At 40.5% G+C, this 19,763-nt stretch overlaps 1 protein-coding gene across 4 annotated transcripts in view; it reads left to right on the top strand.

Annotated features, from left to right (window-relative positions):
- Nucleotides 1-562: 562 nt before the first annotated feature.
- The window catches only part of AFF2 (ALF transcription elongation factor 2), a 331,211-nt gene continuing 312,010 nt past the window's right edge, over nucleotides 563-19,763 (top strand). For all 4 annotated transcript variants that reach the window (XM_059483223.1, XM_059483224.1, XM_059483225.1 and 1 more), the window contains exon 1: nucleotides 563-696. In XM_059483223.1, the coding sequence (XP_059339206.1) occupies nucleotides 650-696 (47 nt within the window). In that variant the 5' untranslated portion in view covers nucleotides 563-649. The remainder of the gene's footprint in view (nucleotides 697-19,763) is intronic.

The raw sequence follows: 19,763 nt of genomic DNA, 5'->3' as shown, positions 1-19,763 counted from the left end.
CTGACCCGGAGCTCTGGCCTTGCCATGTCCGTGCAGGCAGGTTTGTGCACACAGCCAGCAGGAGCTGGCTTTGGCAATTAAATGATAGGATTAAAGATGCCTGGGTTTGTGTGTGTATGTTTGGGTTTTTTTGTTTAAATTCTCTCCCCTATTCCCCCTTCTCCGTCCCCCTCTCCGACCCCAGGCAGGCCTCCCTAGGTCTCCCGCAGGCGCGAAGCCGCTCCGCTCCCCGCATCCCCGCAGTTCCTCCTTCCAGCTAAACTTCCCCGCGCTCCCGGCGGGGGCTCGCGGCTCCGCCGGATCCCGGCGGTGCTGCCGCGGCGGCTCCATGCCGCGGCTTCGGGCCGCCCCGGCTCCTCCCCTCGCGGTGTGCGAGGCAGCCTGCCCGCCCGTCTGTGTGTGTGTGCGCCGGGCCGCCGCCGCCGCTGCGCTGCCTCTCCCAGCCGGGCACAGCCGCGCCGCGCTGCTGGCGGCGGCGGCGGCGCTCCGCCACCCCGGGCGGCTCCGCGCGGCCCCGCGGCGGCCGCCGCTCCCCGCGGCGCCGCTGCCCATGCGGGCCGGCCAGCGATAGCCGCGCCGGCTGGGCTCGGCTCGGCTCTGCGGGGCGGGGAGGGGGCACCACTTCTCTGAGTCTCCCCACCACATCGTTATGGACCTATTCGACTTTTTCAGGGACTGGGACTTAGAGCAGCAGTGGTAGGTTTTTTCGGGTGGTGGGTCTTTTTTTTTTTTTTTTTGGTTTTGGTTTCTCCCCCTCCCGCACCACCTCCCCTCCCCGTCTCTCCACCCCTCTCCTTCTTCCAGCTGCCTCCTTCCTACCCTTCCCTGCTCGCTCGCTCCCCCGGTGCCGTAGCCTTTGTTGAGGGGCGCAGCGCCCGGTGCCAGCGGGGAGCGGGTCCGCGCTGCGCCCGCGGGCAGCGGGGCCGGCCGGGGCAGCCGGTGCCGGCCGGCTCCAGCCACGCTCCGCGGCCCCGGCTGGGGAGCAGCGCTCGGAGCGCGGCGGCGGGGGGCGAAGTTGGCCCGCAGGGCAGCGCCGAGAGGTGCCGGTGCCGGCTGCGATCAGCGGTGGCAGCCCCCTCCCGAGCAGGGGCGGCGATGTTCCCCGGGATCGCGGCTTTGCTAATGTTGTGTTTACTGCTGTCACTGACAATGTTCCTTTCACGGGGAGAACCGCAACTGTAGTTTCGCTGTGTGGCACAGTTCGGCTGTAGCTCAGATCGGTGTGGGGGCTTCTGTTGCTGGTTTTGCTGGTTTCCTATTCTAGATGAAGCGTTATTGAAGTTAGTTTTGGAAGTGGCAAGATCAGTATCCGTGATATTATAACAGGTCTTTTTTTCCCTGCCCGTCTCTGCATCATTTTTCTTTTATTTCCATTTATTTTAAGAATGGAATTTTAGGTTTATATTGCTCTGTAAATAGGTGCACACCTTTAAAAGATCGGTGCATCTGTTTGAGTGCATTGTAAACTTGTTGTCAAAGTGAATGTTAAGGAATTTTTGATGGGTGACAAGTAGCTGGGAAAGTTAGAATTTGGGTAGGTACTTAGTCACTTCTGTGGCTGGTTAATGAGATTATGCTTATTCTTTGGCTGGTTTTATTGGTTCTTTCTTTACTTTTCAATTTAGCGAATATAATTCCTTAACTATGCATGGGGAAATTCAGAGGTTGGTTACTGCTTTGTTAAATGCTTTTAGGCTGGAGTGCAATTTGCTAAGGAAGAAAGACTAAAATACTGTATTTTGTGATCCTAATCTCTAAATGCCACATAGATTATATATGTGTATGTATGTGCATTTGGACCTCGTGTTTTGCAGAGGGTTTACTTTACTTTGTTGATAATATAAAGGTATGTCTAGGAAAAAGGTAATATATCTTGTTAATAACTGTCATTTTGCCAAACACGGTCTAACAGCTATACTTGCAAATCCATCGTAATCAGAACCAAATACCTGTCACGTTCCATTTTACAGCAATTGGGAGTAAATCCTCACAACCATAAATTACACTATATCAATATTAATCTGTAAGCAGGCGTTTTGGATCATGTGCATGTTTTATCAGCTCTGCATAATCCATTGTATTACATCTTTTTAATAATCATGCTGTTGTTATTTAAAAGTAATAATCACAATAAAATTAGTGCTCAATTAAATATTATGCTTCTACTACGCTATCTTTACTCTGCTACACTAATTTATTTTGCAGACAACTGATAACCACCGTATTACTGCTCAAATAATATTTGCATACAATTTGCCTAATTTATAATGTGGGTAACATTAATTTAATAGAAGCTGTTACAACCCAATATGTGGGTGTAGTTCAAATACTAGGCATTTAGAGGTATTGAGTTTTAGTGTTTGCTTAATAACTTACTTTCATTTGACCATGGTTTTATATGGATTTAGAGATGTGCATCAGAAAGAGGTGAACTCTCGTGCCTCGGTTTTTCCATAAAATATGAATATATTGCCTCTCATTCAAAAATTCTATTTGCTGTTTTTTGTACTGTGAAATGTTTTGTTTTTAGTGGTTTTAGGGTTCATGATGAGAGAACGTTTTTACTTTAACTGTTTCAAACAGTTTGATATCTGCTCAAACTCTCTATGTGGCACAGGCGTTCACACATACTGCAGAGATCAAGTTGCATTTAGCTTTTAGCAACCCAATTAGTATATGTAAGCACATATATAACATGTGGGTACATAATCTACATGTCTACACAAATGTGACATGTATTTTATTATACATGTAAATATGTTTGTCTCTGACAAGTAGTTGCATCGCTTACAGAGAGTTAAATTTATCTTCTCTGTCCACAAACATGTGTATGTATGTAATGTGTTATACATACATCATCTCCACACACCCAGGAATATGCATGCACATCCATCAAGATTTATTAATTTTGTCTCTGTATCCAATATGGTGTGGTTGCTTTGTAATATTTGCAAATAAGTACATATAACATGATGTGTGAATTGCTGCTTCTTATTTCGAAGCTGCCCTCCTCTTGCCTGTGAGCTGGCCTTTGTAAAACATGTTTCACAAGCATTTATAAGGCAATTAGGGACCCTCTTCTGCATTCCTTGCAAACCCAAAACTTCTCTTAATCTGTGCTGCAATCACCAAGAAGGCAAGCTCAGGCCTACTGTGTGTGTGGGTGTTTGTATTATCTGTATGCAAAGTACAACAAAAACATCATTAGCCTGAGAAATATATTAAAAAAAAATATTTATAGCTTGAGCAGAATTTTTTTTTAATCTGATGAAAAGATGTAAAGGTAAACTTTCTTTGCCTTGCTTTTTTACCAGGAAATGACTTTGTGAAAGATACTTGTTGATGGGAAAAATATAGTTAATTTCCCCCCACCTCCAATGGAGTTACATTTTTGTGTCACTTTTTGAAACATATTTTCTCAAGAGCTGTGATTGTTACAGTGTGCAGTGGCACTGCATATGTGCTGAAATTCTCACCTGGCCTTCCAGATGATTAGTGGAGCTTTGTCTTGATGACACAAACTGCAGAATCAGCCCTTTAGTTTCCCATATTAGGAGAGATCACAGTAGTACAAGAATGAGATGTTTCATTGACCCGTCGTTGTGAATGTGATTAGGAAGGTAGCTGAGAGTTGGTGTCGGGTTTTTGTTAACAATGGGGTAAAATGTGTAAGATGAGGCCACAAAAATCCTTGTGGATGTTTTGCCAGACTTGAAAAAAACTGAAAAATACCCAAAACAATTTAGGTAAATGTAAACTCAGGATGAGATGAAAGGGCCAAAGCTGAAGTCTGCTATGATTCCTGGATGAATAAGAAGTGTTCACCTGGGCTTGCATTTAATATGAGCCATTCTATGAGGGAGAAAGAAAGGGAGATGGATATAATGAAAAGCTTGAATGCCTGTGTGCACCAAGGGGACCACTTGCTGTTAAAAATCAAATTTCATCTTTTAAATCACTTTCCATGCTTGTCTGTGGTAACCAAGTAAATGAAATCTTGCTGTGGCCTGGGACCATGTGGCTAGATTTGAACCTGCTTATGGAGCAAGGTGGTGTCATTAATCAGCAGCTGGGAAACAACAAAACCCAACAAAGACCCAACCACCCTGGGATATATACTCCTCACTAGCACAAACAAAGGCAGAAAAATTCTTGGTTTATGTTACCTTGATTGTCATAGGTATTAATATGTTTAAGTCCTCCAATCTTTAAAAAAGTGGAAGTTGAGAAAATACTTAGCAGAAAAATGCATATTGAGGTATGTAAATCAAAACCTGGCAAGGTAAAATAAGATGAGCAGGTAACAGTGTCATCTTAGCTGTGTGGTTGCAAGGAGGAAGGCTTAGCCCTGCAGAGAAACAAACCTCTTGTTTTTTTTCCTATGTTATATGATGTATCACAAGTAGCCTAATTACAGCAAAAACCAGCAAACTGCCAGTTATACAGGAAGAGGCTTAAACTCACTAAACTGTTATATAAATAGAAAGTTCAAAGGTCTGTTTGTGGCTGACAAAGCTGAGAACAGGCCATCTGTGGGCCAGGTTCCTCTCCTGTGTGAATGGAGAAACACACCGCATGCCACAGCAGCGCACTCTTTCAGCATAGTCCTCAACCTGGAGGGGGTGATCCTGCTCTCCAGACAAAGATGAACTGTTTCAGTCCCAGCCCTGGCTATTTCCCCCTCTTCACCCACCCTCCTGCTTCCCTCTCTGCCTTGTACCTCTGCAGAAGACCTTCTCAGTTACTGTTCTTTCACCAAGGATTGTAATAACTCACTAAATGAAAAGTCTTCCTAACGTGGAAGCTGTGTTGTGTTTCTGGTGGGAATGTGTGAAATAGAGTAGATAAGCTCTTCGGGAGTTAGATTTTATTTTTTTTTAATTTTCATGGGGTGATGGTGAGAGCATTAGTGTATGAAAAGGTCACATTTTGAAGGATTCTGTAAGATTTTTCTCCCTGTCCCTTTCTTTTCCCTAAGAAATATTACAGTTGAATTGCAGTTACTTTTTGGGTTTGAATTACAGACATCCACGAGTAATTATTTGAGAATGTTTCATTTTGAATTTGCTTTGAAAGTGTAAATGGATAGATTGTGTGGCCACTGGTGGGTGTGTGAGGGGGATTAGATGCTGTCAAAACAAGCAGCTGAAGAAGACCAAAAATAGTCTTGGGCCAAAACCTGTACTTGAAGTACATGCTGATTTAGTAATTCTTCCCTGGCTGATATTGAACTTCATGGAGTGTAAATCTTGAAAGAATTTGGCTGTTTGCAAACATTAAGCTCGCATCTATCCTATGAGGCAAAGTTACTATCAGTTTAACATCATTTGAGTTGTTTTCCTAATGATTCATTCAAGAATTTAATGTTTTTTAAAATATACAAATTGGGATGGAGAGTAGATACTTCAGGTGCTGTTCAGCTATTCTGAAGCCAAGCAGAACTTGAGAGCATTTAAGCAGTTTGTACATGAATGCCAATTATATTGTTTGGGGTTTTCTTCTTAGTAAAAGATGGTATTATGATGCAGGTCCTTCAGTAAAGCAAAATTATTTCTTTTGTCTGACAAGAGTACTTCTGCAACCTGGAATTTTCTAAATAATTTAGAGTGGCAAATGTGACATTCTGCAAATTATTAACTTAAATATACTAAATGATGTTTGAGAAAATGCATGGGCACTGCTGGTCTTTTTATGCTTCTTAGGACTGTGGCAATATGCTCCAGCATTGTGGAAGGAGTGTTGTGATGCTTTTTGTATTACCGAAATTCTTCCTTTTTAAAGGCCCAAATTCTGTTTTTATCTAGGTAAAGAAAAATGTCCAACATTGAGATGCATAAAATTTGTGCTAAACTTAGAAAAAGCACATGGCCCTTAATTTATCAGAGCCCATAGACAGGTATGTGTCTTTAAGCACATGAGAGATCCTATTAAAACAACTCTGATTTCAGCTTAGGTTTCACCAGACTGGGTCCTTGATCATCCCAAAATGCTCAATGTGTTTTACTAATGACTAAATCCCAGTTTTTGATGTATATGGTAGTGAAAGCAGATGTTATTTTTGCCTGTACAGTACCCATCTATTTCCCTGAAATCTACAGCAGCTTTACATGATTTCACCAATAACTGGGCAGTCAGAAGGAATGCAAATATTAAATCTCATTAAAAAAAAATCTAGAGGGATTGAAAAAAGCATTTTATGCCTTAAACCCATGAAGCATTTAGAATAAGCATCTAAACAGATAGACCCTATCCTGTATTTTCCCTGTGCCTTTAGTTTGAGGTAATGAAATTATTTTTGTGTCAGGGACTGGAAGGATTTGGTTCCTGAATGTCTGTTAAATGCATGTAGTCAATAAATGCCATGAAGAGCCCATGTCTTCCTCCAGCCTTGGTGTGAGTCAGTGGCCAGTGATGCCAGTGAAGGTGCTCCCAGTTGACTGGAGAGAGCCCTTGATTTGCCCATTTTGGCCAAAAGGCAGACTTCTTTAAATGTGGAGCAACTCTCTAATGCCCAGATCAGCAAGGCTCCCTGCGCATGCCTAATACTATGCATGTGGAAAAACTCCTCAGAGCCTAATTCTGAACCTGTCCAATTCAAATTTACTGCCTTTCTTTTACGGAAAGACAAGAAAAATGGAGGGGAAAGCTGAATCTTTTCTCTTGATTGCAGTTAACAGAATAGATTTTCTAAAGCCATCAAACATCTATTAACACTGAAAACTGAAAATGTGCCACAATTCTGGGTTTTGCAATGTTGCAAATTCTTTCTTAAGCATTGAAAAAGGTTGTAAATCAAGTAAGATGTCAAGTTAGTGTAACCTTCCATAATATAACATGGTCAGGAAGTCACAACAGTGACTCTAAAAGACAGCTCTTTCATCCTTTTATTGTTACTGAATGTTCTGTGTTGATGCTTTGTAACCAAAATATTTGTTTAAATTGTTCTAATAGCTTTGGTCAGAGGTCAAAAGGTACATTACTCCTGACTAATGGACAACTGTAGAGATTAAAAAAATGAGAGGAAGGATGGCAGTGTGTGTGTCAGTAGCTTTTAAGCTCCATTTTGAATAACTTCTAATGAGACAGTTGTTTGACCAAAGATTCTCACTAAGGCCATATGATGTTAAGCCTTTATTTGTGAGGAAATGGTCGGGGAATGAGCTCGAGGGCTTGTTTTCAAATACACTTTACTGGAGTCCAGTCTTGAAGAAACTTTATAAAAATTGTATATTGCACCTAAATTTCAACAGGACTCCTATTGAGTGCAGTCAGTTTGATGGGTTTACAAGGCTGGGCTTGTAGTGCTGAAAAAGTAATGTGGAGCAAGAGAGCTGAGGTAAGGGAATAACCCAAAACTTCCTGCTGTTAACTTCCCAGCTGTTACAAAGTGTTTTATCATGAAGTGACTATTTCTCAACTTGTACATAGCAGATCAACGACATAAATTGTTATGACTTTTAAGCAAAGGTCTGTAGTTTCTTTGGTAAAACTGTATATAATGTTTTAATAACATTTTAATAATATATTCAAATGAAGCCACTGAGAGAAGAAAACTCTCATTTGAAATATTTTTTCCTTGTGACCTCAGCTGTTGATCTGTGTCTTTTTGCTGGAGATTATAACTGAGTCCTTATTTCATGGAATTTGGGATGGTGAGTTTTAAGGAGAGTTGGAGATGATACCACAACTAGAAGCTGGTTTTCCTTGTAGGTGGAGCAGAGGATAGGGAATGCCATTTACTATGTGTGGTGTGTAAGACTTGTTTAGTGAGGAGCTGTAGTCAGCAGTTCAGATTCCTGACTCACATGCTGCATGGTGCTACCAGTTATAGTAAGACATGAATAGCCCACTCATAATTATATGTAGTTATAGGGGTGGGGTATTAACAACCAGCAAAGAAGAAAACAAGATAGAGCACCAAGTTAAAAATCACTGAGTTGTTCCTTTGACAAGTATTATAATAGCTATTTTTGTATGCTGTGGGTGTGCATGATGTTGTGGAATGAGTAAATTCTGTAGCTCTACATTGCCAGTGCCTGGGGCTCAAACCTGCAGAAGCCTTACTACTGAGACTAGTGCTTTTTCCATTTGGCACTAATTTACATGGACTGTTGGCAGGATTCAATTGTAGCTCAGAAGTTTTCTTGGACATCCAAATGTAGGCTCTTTTGATAGGTGATAATATCTGCAGCCTGCAAAGTGATAGACACCTGAAAGTGACACTGGGTGAAAGCAGAGCAGTCCTTGGTGGCTTATGATCTGTGTTGAGAAGGTGGCTTCATAATGGAATGCTTTTTATTTAAAATGTTTTTATGTCTGAGGGTAACAGCATGTTATGTAAGTTTACTTGTTCTTTTTTTTTTGGCCTTTATTACTGGTTTAGGTCAAGATTTCTCTTGTGTGGAAAAAGAACATATAACTGTCAGTAGAGAAAGCAAATGCAAAGCTTTAAATATAAATTCTTATTAAGGTCTCCCATTCCTATTTATTTCAGTCTCATGTCATGAGGGTAACTGAGATCCTGCAGTAATACAGTGTTTTGGTGATTCTGTTTCTGTGCTGCTGGTCAGTAGCCACGCTTGTATTTGAGAATACTGTCTTGGAACATTATATGTCTGTTGGTTATGGACCTCTTAGTGTGCAGGCATGCCAGAGTAAGAGATGTTTTCAGAAGTTTGCACATGCTTTAGATCTCTGTCCTGAACTCTCAGGTGAGACCCCCATAGCTTGGGGGACAGCCAGTTCATGTATGAGAGCTTAGGGCTGCTCTTTTGAATGTGGGGGTGATTTTTCTTCCAGTTTCTTTCCTGTAGAACAATGGAGTGACATTCTTCCTGGTGTTTCCTATGAAGAATAATGATGAGGAATTATCTTCTCTGTCTACAAGTGTTTAAAAACTCATTAGTTAGGGTCCCTGAAAGAGTTCCAATACAAGTCAGTGGGTGTGGTGAAGCCAATTGTCATGGGAAGTGGAGTGAGCCCTGGGGCTGGTGGTCAGCAGGGAGGCAGAGCTGTAAAGAATACTGTGCACATGCTATAGTAAGCATTTTTGTAGATCTCCTCTGTGGGAGAGGACAATGGCTTTGGAGCTCATATTTACTCAAAAAGCAGCCCTTTGATTTTCATGGCTTTCTGCTTGGTTGCACATTGGAAAGCCCATTTGTCTTCACCAAGCCCACCAAGCCTTTGAAGAGGGGTAGGTGAAGGAATTGAGGCATTGGCCAGTGGCTGAGGGCTAGTGGTTGCTTGGAGAAGGAACTGAGTTGCATTGCTATTTTTGGTAATACTGGAAAGGGTTGTTGTCATTTTTAAGTTTGTGAAATCAAGGTGAATATATCTTTTTAGGAACAGAACATGGATTCTCTCACTGGTACTGTGGCTAGCTACTTTACTGCCTTTGCAAAGTCAAAAGTGAGGCAATAGTATTTACTTCTGTGGTGATTTGCCTTATTTTTTTTTTTTTTTTTGTTCAGGTGCAAAGCATGAGAGAGAAGGGCCAGCTGTGTAGTTACCTTTATCTGGTCTTTCTGCTCACTTTTTCATCTTCATGGGTGTCAGCTGGGAGCTGCTTTTGACATTTTCTCTACTGTGAACTTCTCTCTAGCTACATAGTCCTTCACTGGCTTGCTTGTACAGTGTTACCTACAAGAAAAGCAAATGGTATTGATTGTGGCATAGCTAATGCACAGAGATCCTTGTGTTGGATGCAGCATTTGTGCTGATGATATCACACATGTTTAGAAAAATGGGGTGATGTTTCTAGCCAGAGAACCTTCAACCAATAATGATTTGTCTCTGCTTTACCTCCTTTTGTGAAGTGAGAAGTGTATCTCCAGTTTTTAGTGTTAGACTTCCAGAGAAGTCATTGTCATCACCCCTCCTTGCACAGTGGGGAGTGGGAAGAGAGAAGTGACCTGCAGAAGGACTCATCGTTGGTCAGGAGTGCAGCCGAGTTCCACTTCACTGCTTGCCAAGTCTGATGGGTATATTTTCCTATTCTGTGGGGGTGTGATGAGGTTAAGTCCCTTAATGTTTATGAATGTTTATGTTGATAGAGGAAGACAGAAACCTAGGCAGATATATTAGTAGGGGCAAGGCAAGCCTGTAAAGAGAAATGGTGGGATTTGGGCAGTGCAAGAGAAGATAATCAAAGCAGAAAACTCTTCTGAAGGGCAGAATTTATTTACAGTGTGTCCACTTCATGTAATTTGCCCTGCTAGTATAGCTGGACAGTGAAGGCCATGGACTTTTTGGAGACAGAACCATCTTGTCACTCCAGAAGACTTGTCATTTACCAGATCTTATAGCAAAGCTTTGTATATGCAGCTGTAGCATAAGTAAACGTCATCCCTTGGATGGCTCACTGAATAGTACATCCACAGTTTTTCAGAAGCATTGTTGCTATTTGAGCCAGCTGCCTTTGTTTCTAGCAGATCGCTGCTGCTTTGTTGGTTAACCCTGGGCATGAGTTTTCCTCACATATGTTATTAGACTGAGCATATTTTCTATTTATACCACTTGGGGATACAAATTACTGTGTTGCATTCAGCAAGCACGAGGAAAAGTACATCCTTGTGATTGGACAAAAAAAGAATACAGGGCAAAATTTTATTCTGAGGTCCTTTCTTTCAAGGTTCAAGGGAAAACAGGCAGCAAAAACAATTCATGGTTTTTTTTTTTTTTTTATGTCCCTGAAATGTAGGAGATATTTTCATATATGTGTTTTAATAGACTGTGCTGGTGGAATTTGATGATGAAATTAACAATGTGCCTTTGAAGAAGGGAATGAATTTTGTTGAAATCCTGTGTATCATTTTTAGGCAATTAGGGAGATGATTAGTGTCATACATAGTTGGAAGCATTGTCTTTGTGGCTTTGATAGTTGTCTGTGGGCCAGTAAATTTGCACTAGAGGGCTGAGCTGGAGGCCACTGCAGCTGGTTGAAGTTTTTCATTGATTTAGTGAACTCTAAACCATACTTAGCCACAGCTTCCCTTTCTTTCTCATTTCATTTTGGGAGCAGATGACCTTTACCTACTCTGTGGTAGAGCTCCAGAAATATTATGCAATCTATTGCAATGTTTTTGTTACTGCTCAGTCTTCCCTTCTCTCTTTAAAGAGCCCTTGCCCAAACTGACTGGTTTTTAATGTGCCCATGGAGGGATTATAGATAAGGGAATATAATTAAAGAGAGTTTTGGTATTTGTGTAGGGAAACACCTGTGCTCTCATTCAGAATCGTAGCTCTGTCAGCAGGACAGTGAGCATGTTTGGATCGTAGACCATGACTAGGTGTTATCCTCATCAGGATAATAAATAATACACTTCCTTGTCACTTCACTCTGCTGTTTCTTTCCCCATTACCCAAGACAAGCTGTTGTGTGAGAATTTTTCCTGGTTGTAGACTGCTCATGAATCTTGCAGTACGTGACATGCAGACATCTAACAAACATGACTAGAAACTGCATAAAATACACAGACATAACACAGAAGTCATATGTTTGAAAACACATTAGAGCTCCACAAATAACCTGATATCTAGGAGGCTTTTTTCCCCGCCTATATATCTATAACCAAAAATATTCTGCTAGCTGCCTTTCAACCAGATCAGGGTTATTTTAGATTTTGTAATGATTCTCACTTGTGTAAACTCACACAATCTGCCTGCAAATTCAACTTCAATGATAAAAGGTCTCATCAAAAAATTGAGGCAGGCTAGAATGTTTGGTTAAGATTTAATATCTTCCTAACTAATTATAATGCAGTGTCTATATGCATTGTGGTATCTGTGGAAAGAAAAGGAACAAAAAAGATACTGTTCCATTGTACTGGGTCTTTTGTAAACAATTACCAGTTAGGTTGATGTCTGAAGCAAGGGTGAGAGAATTGATAAACCTGTTCTAAAGGGCTTGAAAAGTTGAATTGAATTCTAAATGTAGATTAGGAATAAATGATGACAGCCAAGCCAGCATTACCTCAGTTGATTAATTTATAAGGATACTGGTCAATGATTTTAACCAACAGCTATGCATAGTAGAATCCTAATGGGATCTGTCTGTTAAGATTACATAAAGTAGAGCATTTGATTTATTTCATAGCTTTCCAACGCGCCACTTTAACTTCATACAAATAATGCATTAGTCACACTGGATAAGATGGCGTATTGAATAAACTTGTGATTTTGTCTGCTTCTTATAATCTGATTTTATAAAGGATTAAATCTGTTTTAGTAGTTTATTCATATCATAAAAGAGATTGTTGGTTGAATGAAATCTTTACATCTGCCACTTTCTATCTCATTAGAAAAGACAGTAACATAAAGTTCCTCGTTTCCTCCCCGTCTGTTTTATCCCCTGGTGTGTCTGAGTGTGTATATCTTCCCTACATGTTTGTATATTATAATCTCAGTGTGTTCTCCGGGTTGTGGTTAAGAATGCGTCACAGCTTTGGAGGGATAATACCAGGGGCTATAAATGTTCTGGCCAAGAACATAGCCAGCCAGGAGCAAACAGGGATGTGGGCAAAGGGTGACTGTCAGAAATCTGAAAGTGATGGCTTGTAGCAGCATGGCCACGTGTGTTTGTGTGTGTCAGAATTCAGCAGGTGCTCCAGTACCCCAGCCCTTGACTGTGGGTGTGCCTGTGTCACTGGGCAGTGAGTGTGCACTGAAGGGTGAGTGGGTGTTAACTCAAGGCTGATTTAAGGGGATGTGAAGGCTGAGCATTCCTCTGGACTTCAGTGTGAATTGTCACTTGTGATCAACTGTCATTCATCTGTCACACTTCCACTGGTTTTAAAAACACTCATAGTTCAGATGCATGGTTGTTGATTTTATTAAATTAGCATTTAATGGAAATCTAGGCATTTTTTGTTCCACTGTTGCTGGGGGGTTTATTTATTGTTTGTGTATTTTATTCCTTTTGTTGAAATGTGTGTCACTGACAGGATGCTGCTGTTACAACTAGCAGTTGTAGACCTGCAAAAAGTAGTATCAGTAGATCTTTCCACAGATGTTTTCTTATTTGTATGTAATAATCTTGCCATTTTTATTTAATCCTATTGAGTGTTTAGGGCCAGACTCGGTCTTCTGAGCATGAGGTTGTCTTGGATTCTGGTGTTGAGCTAGAAGGTACTATCCAACTCTTTCAGTTGTCTTTTTAGTCAAGGCAGCTTCTGAGGATCTCAGTTCCCCTTCTGAGGATTTGCTGAGGACAAAACTTCATTTACATTTTCATTGTTGATGCATGTTTTAGTTTAACTGTCTCTGTCATTTGAATCTTGGCTGCTTTGCCCACATACTTTGATTTGGTAGGAGTGTTTTGATATAAAACGTGTGGTTAGGCTCCTCTCTAGGTCAGGGATCCTCCTGCAGGCTTTCCTTGCAGACTCAGTGGGAGCACTGGGGTGGGAAGGGGGCTTGTGCTGGGCTTGGGCTGCCAAAGAGTTCACACAGAACTATACCCATTTGACTCGCAGCACAGGACTGGGCCTGTCTCTGACTCCAGCGAGCTTCTTGAACAAGACTTTGACTGACATATTGTTCTTCAATGCTTTCTTTTAGGAGAAGTGACAGCAGGGCTTAGCTCTGCTCTGCCTTGGCCAGTGTCTGCAGCAGTGCTGTGCTCACTGCTGAGCCCTGCAGTCATAGCTGAGTCATTTTGTTCCTTACTGAAATTGAAGGGAAAGACCCTTTTCACAAAAGTGATTTGGTCATATCCATTCCCATGATGCAGAATGGTCCTCAAAAGGGCAGGAATGTTTGCTGAGGTGGAGAGTTTCTGGGGCCAGATCTGGAGAGAGTGTGCACAGGTTGGTTTGCTGAGGGCAAGATACAGGATACTGTACCCAAATGGAAACTTCCTCAGCTAAATTGAAGTATCCGCTGCTGCAGGGTTACCTACACACAATGAAGCAGCTCCAGTATCTGTGACCTTGCTTAAAAACTGTGTGGTCATGAGAAGCAGACACAGCTCCAGCAGCACTGGGAGAAGCTGACTTTGCAGGGAGCCTTCCCCAGCCACCCTCCTTCCCATCAAACCTGGACTGCTGGAGGTGTCATCCTGGAGCTGGACAAGGCAGCAGCACACATCCATTGCTGCTATCAGAGAATGTCCAAACCTGACATCTGCTGTGTGCACTGATATTTAAATGGAAGTATTTGTCAGATTCCTTGTGTATATAGTAGCATCATTTTGGGGGTGAAAAGTGTGTGCTCTGTATGTATTGTTCTAATGGTTACTCAAGAATGGACCCATAGTTTGGTAATACACTGAGGACTAATGTCACCTTCCAGCCTCCAGTTAAAAACTTACCCTGTGAGATGGTTACAGCAATAAGACACAGCTTAAGTATTTAAATATGAAAGAGCAGTGCCACACTGTTCATTTTCAGTGAGGAGTACTGACTCTGTCTCTGAATAAACAGAGAACAGCTTTTTATGAGAGATTTTTGTTTTATTTTATTTGGCAGCTGTCTTAGTAGGAATTCTTCAATAGTATTTATTGTATTTTGTGCTGGTAGGGGTGAGAGCCAAAGCGGAATCTGAGCAGTTTTACTTGCTTTACTCATGAACAATAAGAAAATATTGCTGTATTAATTACTTTTGTGCTTTATTGGCAAAAATAAAGAGATCCTATAATATGAAATTGCTAATATGAGAAAGGCTTTGATTTTCTCATTAGCACAGGATATTTTGCATCTGTTCTGGTTCACAAGTGCATTGTCGGCACTTAAATAATAATAATGACTCAGTAATGAATAAGAATAACAACAAATAAGCATGAGAGTATTCAGGCAGTCAGGCACCCTCCGGTGTTTGTCAGTAGGTTGGTTTCGGAGGTCTTGCAAAATGAGCTGTTCCCATATGCCCATTCAGATTCTCTTAGATCATTGCACAGCCCAGAGATTCATTTTGCTGCTGACATGGCTGGGTTATATACAAGCACTTTTTTTTCATTGTATGTCAGTAGTAAAGTGCTAAAGTTGAGATGGGAAATGTTTCTTCCACTTAGAGACATTTAATTCTCCATTTTTCCTCTCCATTTTTTCTTTATTTTTTTTTTTTTGTGTGTGTGTGAATAGAGTCTTAAGTATCTCATTGTTTTGAATTTGTGAAAATACCAGAGCACTGGATTGTTCTGTCAGTCTTTCAAGTATGTTCTTAAAACCATAGCCTGGAAACACCTTCACTAAAGTTCAATTCAGCTTGTATTAAATTGTCTCTGCTTCTGTAGGTACTCTTACGAAAACAGAGAATGTTAAAATAATATTTGCAGTCTATCTTGAACGTTAAAAAGCCTGGCAATCTAAAATGAAGGTTCAGTTTCTGATTTGAATTTTGGTTTATAGCACTGTCTCACCTTCTTTAAAGTCTCTTGCCTGCCTGTAGAATATGCCACAGTGCAATTTATGGATTTCATTTTTCTCCAGGTCTTATCTAATATCAAATATTTAAGAATAGTGATAAGTGAAAGATAGGACAATACTCCCTTTATTGTTAAAGCAGTGGCTAATTTTGTTAAAGTATATTAACTTGTAGCCTTATTCTCAGAATAATTTGGACTAATGATGTGGCTTCATGGTTATGAGTTTAAGAGAAAAGGAAAATTGTCAGTTCAAGCTGGCGGAAAAAACCCCAGCAATTATGCTTTGAGTAACTATTTTCTTAAAACACTGCTTTGCACTGTAAATTATTCCTTTATGACCCTGAAGTTCAAGAGAGTCACAAAAAAGTGTGTATGTGTATAAGCAATGATGTGGAATTTGACAATTCTGATTAAAATTCTTAAAGTTCTGGAATGGCAGGCAAGAGGGCATCTTCTGTGTGAGGAGTTTAAATTGTACCTGTCCTTTAATGCCATTGAAGGACTACCTTTAAAACAGGCTACCAAAAAGTGGCCTTATTGATTGCTCCAAGTGATATTTGCTTAAAGAAGTCTGCCTGTGTTAAAGTACACTTCAGCAATATATGTGAAGCAAAGGAAAGCAAAAGTTTATTTTTATTTTCCTTGTTGATTATAATTATTTTTGGTCCAACAGCTCTCAACTATTCATGGTAAAAATAAAACAGGAAGGGAAAAGTAATAAAAAATAAGGAAGCAAAACAAAACACAAAATAAGTCCTCCTCCTCCAACTAAAACAGTTTAGCCTTGGATAAGCCAAGAGAAATTGATAAAGTAAGTAGTTTAATAGCACATGACCTGTAAAGCACTTAAAGTGATCTGTGAATGGAAGCTACCCTAAGCCTGCTTCTTGTCACAGTAATTTGTCTGGTTTAAGAGCAGGAAAAGTGGGTCTCCTTGGCAATACAAGAGCAAGTAGATCACTAGGTGAGATCAGATAGGAGTCTCTGGTGAGACCCAACTACAACAGAGCTCTTCTTTGACACTATTTCTACTGCTGTTACTTCTCTTAGTAAGTGTGCTAATTATCATAAACCTGATAAGGCTTATATTAATTGACTGAACTAAATGTAAATTTTGGTTAAATAGAGAGTAGGTCAGTACACTTGACAGGTGCTGATTTGCTTAACTGCTATATTCAAAGTGATGGTATGCTTCAAAACAAAATAAATAATCTAACCCTTTTGGGGAGGCTTCAAATATTCGAGTTTTACTCCTAAAACAGAAAAACTGTTTTCAGAATATCTTCTGCTTTTCTCTCCTGTCCTGTGGCACTTTATGTGAGGACAATTAATTCTTACAAATTTTGCGCTGCAGTGGAATCCCTCTGTAGCCATTTGTCTGGCACAGAGTAGTGTGGCCTGTTTGTCTCCTGACATTATTACAGTAGTAAATGTTGGGAAATAAATAACAGCACCAACCAGTGTAATGGGTGTAGGGTAGTTGTGGAGTTAGAGGGTGCCCTGCTTTGGCTGGAACCTTTTGGGCAGATGACCTCTCTCTGCCCCACTCTGAGTGTTTGCAGAATGGACCATGGAATATACACTTGGCTTTAGAGACCCTCTAGGGCCTTGTAGTTGTGAAGATACACAAAGACCTTTCAAATATTTTTCATATGTCCAAACAAAATTGTATCAGTATTAAAATGTTCTTCTTTTACTTGGGAGGAGGGAATTTCCTGGTTAAGTGCTCAGTATTACAAGTGGAGACATGGAAATGGACATGGAAGAAGCAAACATGGTACCTCTTAGCAACAAATGTCACAGACATTCTTGGGCATGCTGGAATATTTATAGTATATTTTATGTATACCATAGGCATTGCCATTAGTGCACAGAACCTCTTCATTTTAATTGTCAGGAGAGCTGTCACACAGTAACACACTGCAAGAACAATCAGCTTTTATCATTTCACAGCTACATTTTATTACTTTGTAAGATATTTTAATTTTTTTTTCCCCATCTTTCTACTCATGGATAAGGCAAACAGCTCTGGAAACTGGTGTCCTCTGCCTATCAAGTGGCCCTGGCAGAACAAGGTTCTCCCTCTGTGCTCGGGTCTGGCCACTTCCAGAAGGAAGTCGAGGAATCCCTTATTCCTGTACTTGTACACTGGCATCTCAGTCATGCTTCTAGGGACTGACTTCTGTATTCATTCTTGCTAGGTCATATTCTCCTTCCCAAAACACTCCTAAAGTGATCTCCAACCAATCCAGAAAAGGTGAATGTATCAAGAGACTTGTGCAGTATCTTAGGTGTCTAATGTCACTGAGAAAGGGGCTGGAGTGATACCTCAGAGCTGGTTTTGATGCACGTGGGATAAAAGTAGCTGAGTGGTTTTCTGCCCTGTGCACGCCACCTGTTCCAGTGAAAAGAGGAAGCTTTAACTGCTTGTAATGGTCATGAAACTAGCTGCACTTTACTGAGACATACAGGTGCAAATAAAAACCCACAGTCTGAAAGTACATAAGGTAATAAATTGACTGTTGATAAATGAGAATACAGCTGCACTTCTTTGCAGGGTGAGGGTCGTTTATTTCTCTGTGTCCCCTTCTCCATTAATGCAGGGTAATTATCACACTTTAGTTTGGATTGCAAGATCATCACATACTTTTACTGCAGGCAGTGCTTTATTGAAACGATCCTGCGTTATGTCTACAAAGGTTGAAAAAAGAGGGGGGAAATAGAATTACTTCCTGCCTGAGGAACATGCTGCAGGGCTTTTTTTTTTTTTTTAGTTTTGTATTCACTAATTTACTGTTTGTTCTAGAGCAGCAGTGAGTGGGAGTTAAACTTTAAGTGCACATTTGGCTCTTTAAAAAGACATTTAGTGTACAATTACTACTGTTTACCATCTTATAATTGTTGTGTGTTTAGGCTTAGTCAGGCTTAGGAAGATGGGTATCTGTAATCTTTGAGGGCTACAACTCCCTGTCCTAGTTTTTACAAAAGAGAGAAAGTAATTATAGATATTGAGATGGATACAGAGATAACATAACACTTTGTGCTGTGATGTTTTAGTGATTAGTGTAAAATAAACACATAGACAAAGAGAAGGGCTGTGGTGAAAGGTGCTGTGTGTGGCTGCAGTTTCAGTCAGTGATATTTGAGCGTGATACTCAAATCGAGTCTGGGAATCAGGACTGTTTGTCATGGAGTCCCCAGATTTGCTCTTCTGAACTTGCACAGGTGCACAGTTTATAAAAAGCTGGGTTTAAGAAAGGGGCTGTATTTGTAGTAACAACTGTACGTTACACCACATCAGAGTAAAAGTAACTGCAGTCATGCCTCAGTTGGCAGCCCAGTGACAGGGGAAGTGTCTCCATCAGCCTCTTTTGGTTGACAGCTTTGTTAGATAGGAAATAGAAACATGGATAACTGTATATCTGGGAAGACCCAGATCTCTGTGTTAAGCCTCAACAGTGCTTAAAGTGTAGTTTATGGGAGCAGCCAAGAGTTGGAAGGTGCAGCTCTCCCAGTCTGAAGTCCATCACAGGAAGAACAATTGATTGTTTCAACCTGCTATGTAGCTTGTTGCTCAGTAAAACTCTTTTCAATAATGCATGGACAAAGCTCTGGAGAAATATGGATGAATCCAGGTGTAAAATATGTAGACACTAGTATTTCCATTTCTCAGAGTTATTCCAGATCTCAGAGCTACTGAGATGTGGTCTTTGTGGCTTGGCAAAGGATACCTTGCTGACGTACATTGTCTGGATTTTCTTCACAAGGAGATGCATCTGTGAGGAGCAGGCTGAGATGGGTATTCAATGCCTACAGTGGAAGTACAGATGAAGTTAAATGGGTTGATCTTGCTTTGAACTTGAGTGGAAAAAGCAGTTGTGTGAAAACAAAATGTGGCAAATATGTAACTGAAAATGCCATAGTATGAAAGGCATAAGAGGTAGCAAAAAAGCATAATTAGCTAAAAGAGTATCTTGTTCCTTTAATTCAGTTTTATGACCCACTGTAATTAGAGTACATAACTCCACTATTTTTCTTGAAACAGAATATTATTGGATTTCAGTGCAGTCATCTGAAATTTTTCACTTAAAATTAATGCTTTCAGCTTTATTTATCAGTAATGTTTTTGAATTACAGGTGCTCTAGAGAAACAAATGTGTTTGAGGGCTATTTTGTAGCTGAAAGCCTTTGAGAAAATGTTCCTATCATTCAGAAAAGATCTGAGGCTCTGAGTAGGTATTGTGACTGTCATATTAACTTTCAAACTTAGAATGCAAAGGACAACTAATCCTTCCCTCCTTGGTAGAAGTCATATGCTGCTTTTTAACTTTCTTCATCATGTTTTATTTTTAATGTAATTTTAATGAAAAGGTGGATCTGGCATTATAAAGTTGTTTGT

This window comes from Ammospiza nelsoni, chromosome 15 (assembly GCF_027579445.1).
Source record: "Ammospiza nelsoni isolate bAmmNel1 chromosome 15, bAmmNel1.pri, whole genome shotgun sequence".
Classification (NCBI taxonomy): Eukaryota; Metazoa; Chordata; class Aves; order Passeriformes; family Passerellidae; genus Ammospiza; species Ammospiza nelsoni.
The sequence above is the reverse complement of the archived record's forward strand: the minus strand, read 5'-3'. Positions and strand labels throughout refer to the sequence as shown.